This window comes from Chanos chanos, chromosome 6 (genome assembly GCF_902362185.1).
Source record: "Chanos chanos chromosome 6, fChaCha1.1, whole genome shotgun sequence".
NCBI classification, from domain to species: Eukaryota; Metazoa; Chordata; class Actinopteri; order Gonorynchiformes; family Chanidae; genus Chanos; species Chanos chanos.
Window position 1 is genome coordinate 8,289,789 of NC_044500.1, and position 13,947 is coordinate 8,303,735.

Genomic DNA, 13,947 nt, shown 5'->3' on the forward strand with positions numbered 1-13,947 from the left:
GAGGGTGATCACACGGTGCATCAAGCCTTGCTGCATCGGCCAAAAGGGCTGGTGTCCTACACCTGCGCCGACTCCACCTCCTTGTCCCACAGCAGTTGTTCAGCAGACGTCCATGGAGAAAATCAGTTCAAGAACAGAGACACGGGAGGTCAGTCGGTGTATTACAAGGACTATCGATCCATTTACCCTGACTGGACCATTGCCCCGGAGGAACCGGGTAAAGATGAAAGTAACAAATATTGGAAGTATGTTCTCGCTAAATACAATAGCAGGTTTGCCCAAGAATACCAGTGTGAGCCAGCCCTGTTGCCTGAAGACTGGAACAGCATCACCAAAGAGGAGGCACTTGAGAGTCTGAGAGTTGCCTTCTACATGGAAATACATTAACATCATTCAACATCATTATTATCTCAGTTCTTCTGTAATTCACTCTGTAGTTTATGCTGTATCAGAGCTGACTGTGTGAAACCACAAATGAGAATGTACAATGTGACCTGTATTTTATTTTATTTTATTTTTTTCTCAAGAAATGAGCAAAACTGTTCCCTATCATGTTTAGTTTTGTTTGTGCCAGATCTGAAATGTTTACCGTTTAAATGTGTGACACAAATATTTTTGCAATCTGAAGAGATTATGACTATTGCAGAAGCACATTAATGTAAAATATTTTTTCAGCTGTTATAAATTCACAAGAGAATGGACAAGCACATATAATAATCATTTAAATTCATTTCTGGATTATTAAAATATACAAGATGATCATAATTTCAGATCAAAATTTAGCCAACTTTGTGAAAGGAAAGATGATTAAATGTAAATGTTTTAGGCAAAATGTTAATGAAGATATAAATATATGTGAATTTACTTTGGTTGTACACTGTAAGCTGTTTGATTTGGTTGAAATAAATAACCCATGTTGACTCATAAAGAATGCCTTTTGCTTATCTCAGTTTGAATTTTTGGAAAGGCAAAGAAACCTATCTAGGCAGTGTTCCCTGGCTCCTAAACTCCTGTTGTTACATCAAAAGGAAAAACTGGAAAGGCCCTGTGGGGAAACTGAGCCAAAAGTGATTTAAGCTTTCAGGCCCACTTTAAAATTCTGTCGGCAACATGACTGCCTCTTAGCTGCTGCTCTCATGTTGAAATGGCCGTAGTGAAATCAAATTACCACAAGAGGTCAGAATAACCTTGGATCATTTAATGCAGTCACCTCATCCACATGTGCTGTTTTCTCCTGTCTCCATATTACTCAGCCATGGCAAAATGTGGGGAAATGAAAGCACAAAAGAGAAGAAATAAGAGGTAAGTCAGACTGTGTACACACCGTGCCTAAAACCGCAGTCAAAACGACTAATTTGTTTCCTGGTCTGGCCAGACATTGTCTTGTTGACTCAACTCATTTTGCAATAGGGATTCCTTTTGGGAAACACTTAATACAGACATAAACAATCTTTTGCGTAATTTTCATTCAAGAAGAACGCCCAGTACTTAAATCATAAATCAGTGATTCACAAATTCAACCTCCCACATGAGCAAAATCATTGTCCATGTGTTATGAGTATATGCGGCATCGAAGTCATCCCATTCCTGGAAAACAACTGACACATTTCAGCTCTTTATTAGTTTCATTATTCTGTAGGTAGTTCTGTAGTTATATTTAATAACTTCCGCAAACAAATTTAGTTGAGTTTGTTGTTTATCCTGTTTCCAAATGAATGACCGTTGCTCAGCGGCATCAGAATGAGCTACATGCATTCTGGTAAAGCTATTAATTGCGAATTTTCGAGGGGAAAAATGCGATGCGATTGCTTTGTTGCGAGAAACATGGAGGACTGCTTGGCAAAACGGACTCTCACTTCCCTCAGTATTGAGAATTGCGAAGTTATCTACAGGGTATCAGTTCGGTCGCGACTGACGTCGTGTACCTTGAAACTAGATCCCGTGTTTTGTTGTTTCAAGCATAACGGAATGGAAACTGTGATAACTTGCGTTGCTCATGTACGATGAAAACCCCCCAAAACACCTTAGTTCGTTTTAATTATTGCGTCATGATAGGTGAGTGACACCAAGAGCTCTCATCATTTTTCAAACGTTCGTTTCGGGGAGAGAGTGAAGTGGGTCACTCAGAAGTGTTCACTGTCTTCTTAAACGGCATATTTGTATTCACCGAATTCAACAGGAGTGTCATTATACTTATAAGGTTGAAGAACTTTGGTAGGTGCTAGACGCATGTAGACATGTCAGACACGTTGGTGAGCAGGACACATGAATTAGGAAATAAATGTGACGTAATGCCAGCGATAATTATTCACTTCATGAATCTGTTAAATATGATGGGATTCAATATGTTTTATATTTATGCTAAAAAATAAAACGTTTCCCAACTAAATGTTGACAGAAATCCTACTCTGTCCACCACAGCAAATGTCCTTTTGTGATTTGCCAAACCCAGAGGCATGAGGGGAAAGAGCATTCTACCACCACTGAATGAAAAAGCTTCATCCACCCCATCCATTTTAGTGGCAGAAAGACTCCACAAAAGACAAGAGGATCAAACTAAGATGATGTCCCCAATATTACCCAGGATTTCCTTACAGGGACCTGTGGCTAACACAGAAGGTAACAAATTCAAAAGGAGCAGGCCCTCACACAAACCTCAGTTTCTTCCAGATATCTGCTCCTACATGTCCGCTGCTTCCCAACAAGAGGGAACAGAACACAGTGGGACCAGAGCCAGGACTGTTCTTCCAGCTCTCAGAGAGGCAGAGCAGCTCAGAACAGCAGTTCTTACTCCCTGTGAGCGGAGGCCCAGGAAAGTTCGACGGTGCATCAAATGAGTTCTGCTTCCAGGTTCCCACCTCCATTTCAGCTCTTCATTAGGTTAGTAAGTGCACCAGCAAACCGAATAGGATAGAATAGAATGGAATCGATTGTGGTTTTTAAAAATGCCATTTCAGTATTGTAGCCTAAACAGTGACTCGTTAAAATATTACCTTACTACTGGCACCATCTTCTTTGCTTGCCTGTGTGTGGAAAGGATACAGAGGGGCATGATCTAGATCCACACATGAGGTGTGAACACACTTAACAGTGGGCAAGCCCAGGGTCGGTTCATTGTCCCTTCCCGATGCACCCTCACTTTCAGTAAGAAAGATAACTAATGGAGAGTTAGACAGCCATACAGGACTCAGTCTTAGTCTATCAGCTCTTAGTTCTGGATAAAAAAAAGTGGGTACTCTACCAGAGTACTACATACAACAAAACATCTTTTCGAGTAGATTATGTATATTTCAAAAAATGTGAACCTGTTGTACCAGAAACTATAGTTTGCTTCTGTGACAAAACCAAAGCGAAACGAAACAAAACGAAACAAAACAAACAAGCGCCAGAGACAGAAGTAAAACTCTTATCATCTTTGGTTACTGTTGTCACACGAGACTATCTTGAAGGGATGACCGCGATGTCTACAGACAGTAGCTTACCCTGCTAAACCTCTTTAGCTTCGGAAGTGGGCTAGCGCTAGTAATTTTAGCTGTAACCACGCGACAAACACGCGTGAGTGTCGCACAAGCTTTCAGTTTTATCTCCCCTTTTACAAACTTCTTCGTCCTCCACCTTCTACTCTTCCTTTCTCCTACCATGACCAAAGTTGGGGGGTTTTTTTTCGTTTTTTTTCCCCTGAAGCTATCCCTTTTTATATTTTTGCCCTCAGCCAAAACCTTCATCTGTCTTTTTTTTTCGTTTTTTAATCTTTAGTGATAATAGAAACAGATGTAGGCGTGGTGCTTTTCTTTAATGGTTTAATCACCGTGATTTAGGCTGACATCATGTTGATGTGGAATAGTGAGTTACGCCAGTCTACCTGGAGGTCTTGGTGCTGGCCCAGGTCTTAGACAGCAGGAGTATGTCTCAACGCTCCACAGAGACGAAGAGGAGTAACGGAGAAGGGTTGTTCTCACTCTGAGTTCATAGATTTCCAAAATAGATATTTATGTGTTAATATTTAGTCACTAGGGGTAACATAAATCTCCACATGCCAAGCAAAAACACTCATACTTACGTTAACATATTTAATTATCTATTGTGGCAGTGTTTTACAATGTGAGAACATATTGCTGTTTGATCTGATAGTATAGTGCTAGGTTGTGGAACTTATATATAACTAATTTAAAACACAAGTGACTCTACACATAAATTACCTGATGTTTTTCCTTCTCCTTCATGGCGTAAACTCTCTAATCTTTTTCAAATGTCATACATGTATCATACATATTGCTCTTGGTAATAGAATTTTAAAAGGTAGTTTTTTTAATCAAGCCTGACGGGAGGACAGCCGGTGATAAGAACAGTTTGTCATAATGGTGTACTGTGAGGTCTCTCCTCACCAAACACAAAAGAACATTGCTCCAGGTTCAAAAATGAGCCATGTTGCGACTCATTATGACATCACAATCCTACTGCTCCTCAGCTGTTTGAAACAGACTTTGTAGACTCATCCAAGGGATCAGATTGGTAGGCTGAACTGAGCTCTCCTTTGAGGGGAGGGGCGCTCCTCTCTCGCTCCCTCTGTCGTGTTTGATCAGATGGACAAACATATGCAGTTATGTAAAGTGTTTGGAGTCATATTTTTTTTTTTAAAAAAAATGTCACATCGCCCTCTGTATCCAAGATAAATGATCCACCGTAAATTCTCAAATAGTGGCCAGGGTCTTTATTTACCCCAACTGAAGAAAGAACCGGGCTTTTATTTGAGACAGGCTGTTATTAGAGACAGGCCATTACTTATGATTCATTCTTTTTTTGGTAGCATATTTTGTAATATTGGCCGTTATTTGAGATTCTGTTTTTATTTCAGAATTTACGGTATACTGCTCTTGACATCTCGACAATGACCCCTAGCGAAAATGATAAGCATCATATTATTTTCTGGATCTTCGTTACACCATTCTCTTTGTTACGAGGCTCAGACCGATCTCTTTGTGTTGTGCTCGGGGTAATTTGGTCGCTAAACGTCCAATTTTATGGGATTCATTCTGCAGAATGGGTCCAGTCACTGCAGGATCCAAAATGGCTAGTGTCACCACTGTCAGTCCACAGAAATGCAGTGTCACAGTCGGTTTGCACCAAGCCTGGTGCACGCTATCTGACAGACACTAAGAAAACGTGTGTCTGTGTGTGTGTGTGGGTGTGTGTGTCTTCTTTTTTTTTTTTTTAGAAAAAAGGCAATTAAAATAAAAAAAAAAATGGTACTGAATGTGTTATTGCAATATGAAGATATTTTTTTGGCCAATGTGTGCTCTAGCATGTTTCAGGCTGGAAGCTGGAAATTAAGTAGCTCGTTCTTATCTCTCTCCCTTTTCCCCGATAGACCTCCACTGTCGAGAAGCCCACCCTAAAGGGTAATGGAGGGACAGCGTCGTCCACGGAAAGTACACTCAAGACCTAGGTTCCACAATTTAAAAAAAAAAAAAAAACCAAAAATGAAATAAATGATATTTTTTTCCAATGAAACAAAATGGTTTTCTGTTCTAAAGATACACTTTCACCGCAACATCCTGGCTTCCGGACTGATAAAGAGCCAATAAATATATGAAATAATTTGGGTGTTAAGCAGGCTTTAAATCATTTTTTTTTTCTCTCATCTTTTTCTAATTAGATCTGTTACCGATACATTTTTGGAATTCGTCATTTGTCTTTTCTTTCCGCTGAAAAAGGACAACCCAGTAAAGCATTATCTGTCATAATGAACATTAAGCAAAACCTTACTATAGCCACGATTGTTCCCCTAATGCACCTCATCTCCCGGTCTGGAGCTAATTTAACAAGTTATCTAAATTAAATTGAGGAACACGCTCTTGGAAATCAGGAATTAGAACGGTGAGGTGAAAAAACTCATGTTATATTTCAATTAAAGATTTTTTTTTTCTTTCTTTTGATTAAATTTCAGAAAAACAGTATTGCTGTCACCTTGTTAATCGGCAGAGTGAGAGAGCGTCGATGTGCTGTCAGGTGAAAAAAAAAAAAAAAATTCTAATTGGACTAACTGGAATCAGCCAGTGATAATAAAGTAATACCGAGTGAAATGAAGTCATCTTTATGAATGGGTCTCATTATCCACAATTGTAGCTCTGGAGCAATTGGATCTGTTTTAAGCGATGCAAGAGGAATAAACCAACAAAATTGAATCACAATTAATTAACCTGCGTCGAGAATCGAATATTCAAAAGTTCAATAAGGCAATCTGATATTTGTGGAGGGTAAATGTAAAACGTAAGCCTCCTTGTCTTTATGCCGGTCTGTTCTCTGAAGGAGACACCCCTGTTTGCTATACTTAAAACTAATTAGGTCTTGGATTGACTGGGTTATTTCTGGCCTTTCAGTATCTCTCCTCACATCCTTCCTCCGAGAGACACAATTTCTCTGCTCGGTCGGGCTTTGCCTCCTCCTTATTTGTCCCTGGCGCCTCCGAAGCTGCGCCTCCTGTTTTTCCCTATCTTTTGCTCCTTTGCCTCCGTGTCAGTTAGTGGTTGGACTTCTCACCCTTGCATGACGACTGCTCCCTGGTGATGATGACGACGACGACGATGATGATGATGATGATGATGGGTGTAAGGGGTTGCAGGGGCGGTTCATGGCCCTACGAGAGGTTGAAACTTCCGTGACAAGTTGAGTAAGATGATTTGTCTTGATGCCAATAGACTAAGTACATAACCCCGAGCCAAAGAGAAACCTAAGCCACGCCAAGACATTTACAAAAGCAGACATAACTGCATTTAACCTTTCACATCCACTCTCCTTTTCAACATTTTTAGACTGTCCCTCTCTTGCGGCATCAACAACACGTCGATTAGATGTTGTTTAGATCAGCACTCGTGCTAAAGCGCGGTCACTTTTAGTCACTTTTATGTGCGGTCACTTTTATGTCATCTTAACTCTTTTTTTTTTTTTCCAACTGCCATTGTTTGGGTTTTTCCCCCTTACTCAGTTGAAAAACTGCAGATGTTCACTCATAATGTGAAAGCTAATAGCGCGTAAAACAGTCAAAGAATAGTCAAGTCACTGCATATGACTTTATATCTATCTCTCTCACTCTCTCTCTCTCTATATATATGTATATATATATATGTGTATGCATGTGTGTGTGTATATATATATATGTATGTATGTATGTGTGTGTGTGTGTGTATATATATATATATATATATATATATATATATGTATGTATGTGTGTGTGTGTGTGTGTGTATATATATATATATATATATACATGTATACACATACACACACATACACACACATGCACAGACATAAATATGATACTTGGTTTGGGTTATGCTGACAGTGTTAAGTAGGAGATGCAGTTTGTTTGAATGACACTGATTCTGATGTCACAGGGCATCTGTTTTAGCACTTCCCCCCCCTCCCCAGCACACTTGACTTTGTGCACTGCTTTTTCCCCCCTCATTATTTATTTATATTTGCCAGTCCCGGTTGTCGTCTGAATTATAAAGAGACGCGTGGGACCGGGTGTTGGACCGAGTTCTGTCCGCCTGGCACGAAATGTGTCAGCTGTCGTGACCTTAGCAGTTCTAACGCCCGGCTGTGTCACCGCCTCACCTCTGGGTCACGACCAAGGACTCTGCCCTGGCTGCCATTTTTGGTTGCTGCGCCGCACTCATCGACATGCGGCATGCGGTCCACTTTAGAATCCTCCGTTTTGTCCCCCCAAAAAAATGTGAAAGTCAACCGCTTTTTTTTTTTTGTTTGTTTTTTTTTCTCCAGAGTTTTTGTTTATCTCGTCGCAGTTGAGAAAAAAAGAGAGAGAGAGAGAGAGAGAGAGAAGCGGAGGAAAAGTCGTGACTTAAGAATTTTATTTATTTCTTTTTTATTCTTTCCAATGTGACATTTTTCTTTGCGGTGTCTTAATATCATTCGACAATATGAAGAACGGGCCCCCTAACTGAACAGGTCAGAGAACAAGTTTTTTTTTTAGCACCGGGCTAACGCCATATAAAGTCCCCTTTTTCCTGTGTGTTCATTAGAGTGAAGTAAATATTGTAAGTGGAGACGGAGTGGACTAAAATCTTAATGACTTTGTGGAGGTGGGCCGACACCTCCGAGGTGATTATGCACCGCACAGACCTCTGCTGCCAATTCCCTGTTTGGGCTCGTTAAGGTGACTCTCCGGAAGGTTCCTGCAGAATATTAATCATTACCTCCTATGCCTCGGGTTCCAATTAATAATCACGTTTAAAACCCCTAGAATTGCAGTTGTCTAAAGGCCTGATTTTTTTTTAGGACTCTCCACTACAGATTGCTGTCAGAGAAGGATCCAGAATAGTTTAGGGTTTTACTTTCACTGTTAGTAAGTGGTTTGTGACTAAACAACCTAACACAGCAAAACAGAAAGAAGACTCCAGAAAACGCTGTTTCTCTCTTTCTTTCTTTCTTTTTTTTCTCTTTCTTTTCGGTAAGGAGAATATAAAGACATAGCAATCATGCTATCACTACTGGCTGAAATTATACAAAACATTTCATGATTAGAGAACTAATTACCTGATTAACAACTGAAAAATTAAAACACATCAAATCACAATGACTCATGCTGTATTAAGCATCAAATTAAAAGAAAAGCTTTCTAAGAATCTTAGAAGAGATATTCCCAAGTGTTTTCTACTATTGTGGGGTTTTTTTTCTGTTCAGTCTCGACAATGCCGCAGACAGAAATGGTGGAGTGTATGACTTTAATTTCATTAATGAGAGTCTCTTTTCATAATCTCCATATCTCTGCTTAAGAGTGATATCACCATGATATCACATTCTTCATAAAAACGTATTTTATAACAAAACGTCATTAGATTAATCCTCCATCAGTGAAATCCTGTGCCCATAATAATCTGTTCTTACTGTGAAGTCAAAATGATGATTGCTAATCCCACTCCTCCAACGCAGTTCTCTGTTACTCTCAAGAACATCTCTGTGTACGGTTTCTTTCTTGATTAGAAAGGATTATTGTTTAGCTGTTTGAAAACACCTTGTGGAGTTTGTCTATTGGTGTTCACAGAAAGTCGGCTTTGAGAGAGGCACTCTGTAAAAAATGGAACTGTACAAAGCCATGAAAAATGCAGGTAGAAGGAAGGAGAGTATGTATGGTGTGGAGGGTGGGCATGTGTTTACGAGTGTGTGTGTGTGTGTGTGTGTGTTGTGGAGTTGTGGAGGGTGGGTGCTGCAAGAGACTGGGAGGGTGGACTGGGGACAAAGAGGCGGCAGCTTGATCTCTCTCTCTCTCTCTCTCTCTCTCAGTCGTCTTGCTGAATGTGACAGAACATTCCCTCTCCCCTTCTCTCCTGCTCTCTTTCTCTCTCTCTCTCTCTCTCTCTCTCTCTCTCTCTCTCTCTCTCTCAGTCGTCTTGCTGAATGTGACAGAACATTCCCTCTCCCCTTCTCCCCTGCTCTCTTTCTCTCTCCCTCTCTCTCTCTCTCTCTCTCTCTCTCACACACACACACACACACACGTGCAAACACACACACACACACTCACTGCAGGGTTGGTGGTCATCACCTCAATCTGAACACCCCTCAGTGTTGCAAGGGGGCAAGGAGGGTGCACAGACAGACGAACAGGCAGGCAGACAGACATACTGACAGCTGGACGTACAGCTAATTCAAAAAGGAGTGAAATGGATCTGTGGTACCAGGCAATATCCCAGCACTGAAGACACAGCAGAGACATATATCGACACCTGAGGATCAAACATCTTTGCAGGTACTTACTTTCTCTCTCTCTCTCTCTCTCTCTCTCTCTCTCTCTCTCACACACACACACACACTCACGCACGCGCATGCACAGACACACACACACACACACACACACACACAAATACACAAAATTACCACACTGTCAATATTTCAACAAGATATATTACCTCTTATATTACCTTAATTCCTTCTTGTCACAGTAAATCATTTTGGAGGTGGATAAAGCTGTTCCCTCGGATGAAGCAATTTATCCAAAACCGCTTAAATATTTCCACCAATTTTTACACATAAAAAAAAAAAAATCATGCTGTATTCTTCAATTCAAAGCATATCGTGTTCAATTTTAATCTACCAATGTTACAAAACTTGTGTAGTGAATATATTTTTTTTCTCACACCATCAAATATATAATTCTTGTTTAAGTGAAAGAAAAATGATACAAAACAGATTTCAGAAAGAAATCGATTTAAGCATCTGCAGCTATTCATTTATACATCATCTACGTGGTTTCCATCTCTCACCGTCTGACAGCCTAATAATTGATGTCTAAGTAGTATTGTTGTGCGTGTGACATACATCGACAGCCGCCTCATTAACGTTCTTGATTTCAACACACACATCAGCCAGAGTGTGTTACTACCCGGACATCACATAGCAGGCGCATAGATTGTGATGTTATGTGACTGTGTTTCATAAATCATCGGTTTTCATGTCTCGGCTGTGATGTGTATTTGTGAAAAGTGATGAAATGTATATTTGTCATCCGCAAATATGATCCTTTTTTACCCCTGTACCCACTTTCAGTCCTCACTGTAGCTGCCGGGGCAGCGGCTGCCGTCTAATGGACATCGGTAAATGCCAGCCAATAGATTACACATTTAGAGATGCTTTGGAGGGTTTGTTTGTGTTGTGAGGAGGAGGGGAAAAAAAATGATAAAAAATGTTCTGCGTTGATGTTTTTGGGTTGTTTTGTTTTGTCTTAGGCAGATTTTTTTTAGCTGCGCAAGCAGGCTTGCGATAGCGCGCTTTGCCGCAGGTCAAGCATAATTTCAGACCTGTGAAAATAGTCAAGAATTATCCTGAAGAAAACACTATATAAAACACAGTAATTACTGCATATGATTCAGCTGAGAGAAAAACAGACCCTTTTGCTTTGACAATTAATTGGCCGTGCAAGAGGCGGGCTCTCTGCTTTGCATTTAAAGGGTTCTCCAATCTACTCATGAAGGAGGAAGGAGAAGCAGTTGGTAAAAAGGCTTCATCAAGTGCTTGGCAACAGCATATCTGTGTGCCAACCTGTGTGTTTTTCATGTCTGTCTCTCTCTCTAGGCAGTGGGTGTTTGCTCAGTGTGTGTGTGTGTGTGTGTGTGTGCGTGAGTGTGCGTGAGTGTTAGTCTCACCTCACTCTGTGTATCTGCTGCAGGGGGGAGATGGATCCGTTGCTGGAACAAGTTCTAAGCGGCTTCAACAGCACTTTGGGAGGTTCTAACCAGACAGACCCTCTGGATAAGTTTTCGGGCATGCAGCTGCTCCTGCGATTCAAACCCCTCTTCTTACCTCTCTACTCACTGGTGGTGATAGTTGCCGGAGTGGGGAACTCATTCTTGCTCGCCTGTATCCTGGCCGACAAGAAGCTCCACAACGCCACCAACTTCTTCATCGGGAACCTGGCGGCAGGAGACCTGCTGATGTGCCTGAGCTGCGTTCCCCTGACGGCCTCTTACGCTTTTGACACGCGGGGTTGGGCGTTTGGCCGTCCCCTCTGCCATCTCATTCCTCTCCTGCAGGGGGCGACTGTATTCGCCTCGGCGCTGTCGCTCACGGCCATCGCCATGGACCGCTACGTGGTGGTCGCCCATCCCGTCCGGAGAAGGATTTCGGTTTGGGGTTGCAGCGCGGTGGCACTCAGCGTCTGGGCGGTGTCTCTGGTGTTAGCGGCGCCTCCGTCCCTGCACACGCGTTACGTGGACCTGCGACCCAGTGGTTTGGAGCTGGTGGTTTGCGAGGAGTTCTGGTTTGGAGCTGAGCGACTGAGGCTGGTTTACTCCTGTTTCATCCTGGTGGCCTCCTACATGATCCCCCTGCTGGCGGTGAGCGTGTCTTACTGCGCTATCAGTATCCACCTGCGACGCCACACCTTGCCCGGAGAACCCTCGCAAAGCCAACAGCGCTGGAGCCAGCGACGACGCAAGACTTTCTCCCTGCTCGTAGCCTCCGTGCTGGCCTTCGCCGTGTGTTGGCTCCCCTTGCAGGTACTCAACCTCCTCCTCGACCTGGACGGAGACTTCCGCATCGTGGACAAGCACTACCTCAATGTACTCCAGGTTTGCTGCCACCTAGTGGCCATGAGCTCCACCTGCTACAACCCCTTCATTTACGCCTCGCTGCACAGTAAGGTGAGGTTTCACCTGCGCGGGTACCTGTGCCCTTGTCGTAAGGGGGGGAATACCCTTTTGTCCCGCTGTGCTTCTCGAAACCCTGCCACCTGTCTGACGCTCCTCACGGAGGTGCCCGTGAAGGAGGCTCAGATCGCCGAGAGCCCTCTGTCTAACAGCAACCTTTGAAATCGATGCTGACGACGCCCATAACCATGACGACGGCCATAATTATGAAGACACCCATAACCGTAACGACGCCCATAACCAAGGTTTTGGAAGTTTAAGTTTAACGGCTTGCACTCCAAACAAGTATGAAGCGCTCTGGGAAAAAAAGGCTGTTGCAAACATCAAAACTTGCTGTTTTTCGTTTCTCTTCTTTTAAATCGTGTTGGGTTCAGTTGACATTATTTTACACTTCGAATTTTGTGTGTCGCCTAACACTAAGCGTAGCACAAAGTCCTCATACACTGGAGATGAGGAGGATCTTCTGGTGGTGCTTCTAGATTTTTCTGTGCTCTGTGGAACTGGAATTCCATACTAGATCTGCCCATTAGGGCCTGACCCCCTTATGAACCCATGATACTGAAATTACAAGACTGTATGAATGATGACAGCTCTTTCTCACTTTTTTTCCCCCTTTTCTCCACTTTTCTTCTCTCTCTCTCTCTCTCTCTCTCTCTCTCTCTCTCTCTCTCTCTCTTTCTCTCTCTCACTTTCTCTGTCTCTCTCTGTCTCTCTCTTTCTCTTGTTCTCTTGCTCTCTTAAGCATTGTTCCTCTTTCTCTCTCCATATCTCTCTCCCTCCATCTCTCCATCTCTCTATCTCTCTATCTCCCTCAAGCCACTTGTGTCGGATGACGTGCCCAAGCCCAGATGCTTGTTTCCCTCCCATCTCCCTGAGCCAAATTAAATCAGCACCAAACTGAATTAGCAGTCAGTGCTGCTGTCTCTCTCTCTCTCTCTCTCTCTCTCTCTTCGCTCTCACCACACCTGTGTGAGGTTAAAACTGGGAGCCTTCGGACTTATCTGACACACTAAGTCATTTTTCTCTTCTCCTCTGAGGTCTTTTTTTTTTTTCAGCACTCTCTGGAAAATCATCCCACCGGCCCATGGCTTCCTAATTTCACACAAGCTAAATCCAGACAGGTTGAAAAGGGATTTTCAAACTGACGAGGGCTGAATGGAATATCCATCTTCAGCTGGCTGGTAATACCTGCTTTAGACAGTATTCTCCTACAGAAGGCGGTCATACTGAATTCCCGGGTCAATTTGCCATCGAGGAGAAGCCAGATTTTAAAAAAAATACGAACGCTGAGCGGCAAAAGCTCCCGTGAAATCCCGAGATATATTTGATAGTGTTGACTCCAGCGTCAGGTGTTTTCTTAATGAATGTTACATGATACTGCAAACGTTGTCTTACGGGGGTTTGGTGCTGGGATGTAATGTCATTATGAAGCTTTGAGTTTCTCTGTACGGGCAAATCGATGGCTCGTTGACTGACAGTCGACTGAGGGTGTGAGACTGGCTTAATTAGATAAGGTTAATAAATTCACACTTCACCAAACGTTTCAGGATATCTCACCGCTTCCCACCGAAGCAGACACAACACAAGATCGAAGCCTCTGGAAATGAGCTGCAGCGTTTCAGTATGCGGCGGTAGAAAATAACGTCGTAGAACGACTAACTTCAAAGTCAGACAAAGGGGTACTGAAAAAAACGGTCTCTCTCCCAGACACGCACACATTCGTACACATACACACATTCATATGAGTACATACACACTCATACATACACACACACACACACACAGA

At 42.4% G+C, this 13,947-nt stretch overlaps 1 protein-coding gene across 1 annotated transcript; it reads left to right on the top strand.

The window, feature by feature from the left end:
- The first annotated feature begins 11,189 nt into the window (after window positions 1–11,189).
- LOC115814987 (prolactin-releasing peptide receptor) lies at window positions 11,190–12,323 on the top strand. Its single transcript, XM_030777958.1, has one exon. The coding sequence runs from the start codon at window positions 11,190–11,192 to the stop codon at window positions 12,321–12,323; it is 1,134 nt and encodes a 377-aa protein (XP_030633818.1).
- The last annotated feature ends 1,624 nt before the right edge of the window (window positions 12,324–13,947 follow it).

Excerpts from the sequence above, each read along its gene's own strand:
- LOC115814987 (XM_030777958.1), top strand. The coding sequence starts at position 11,190 with ATGGATCCGTTGCTGGAACAAGTTCTAAGCGGCTTCAACAGCACTTTG.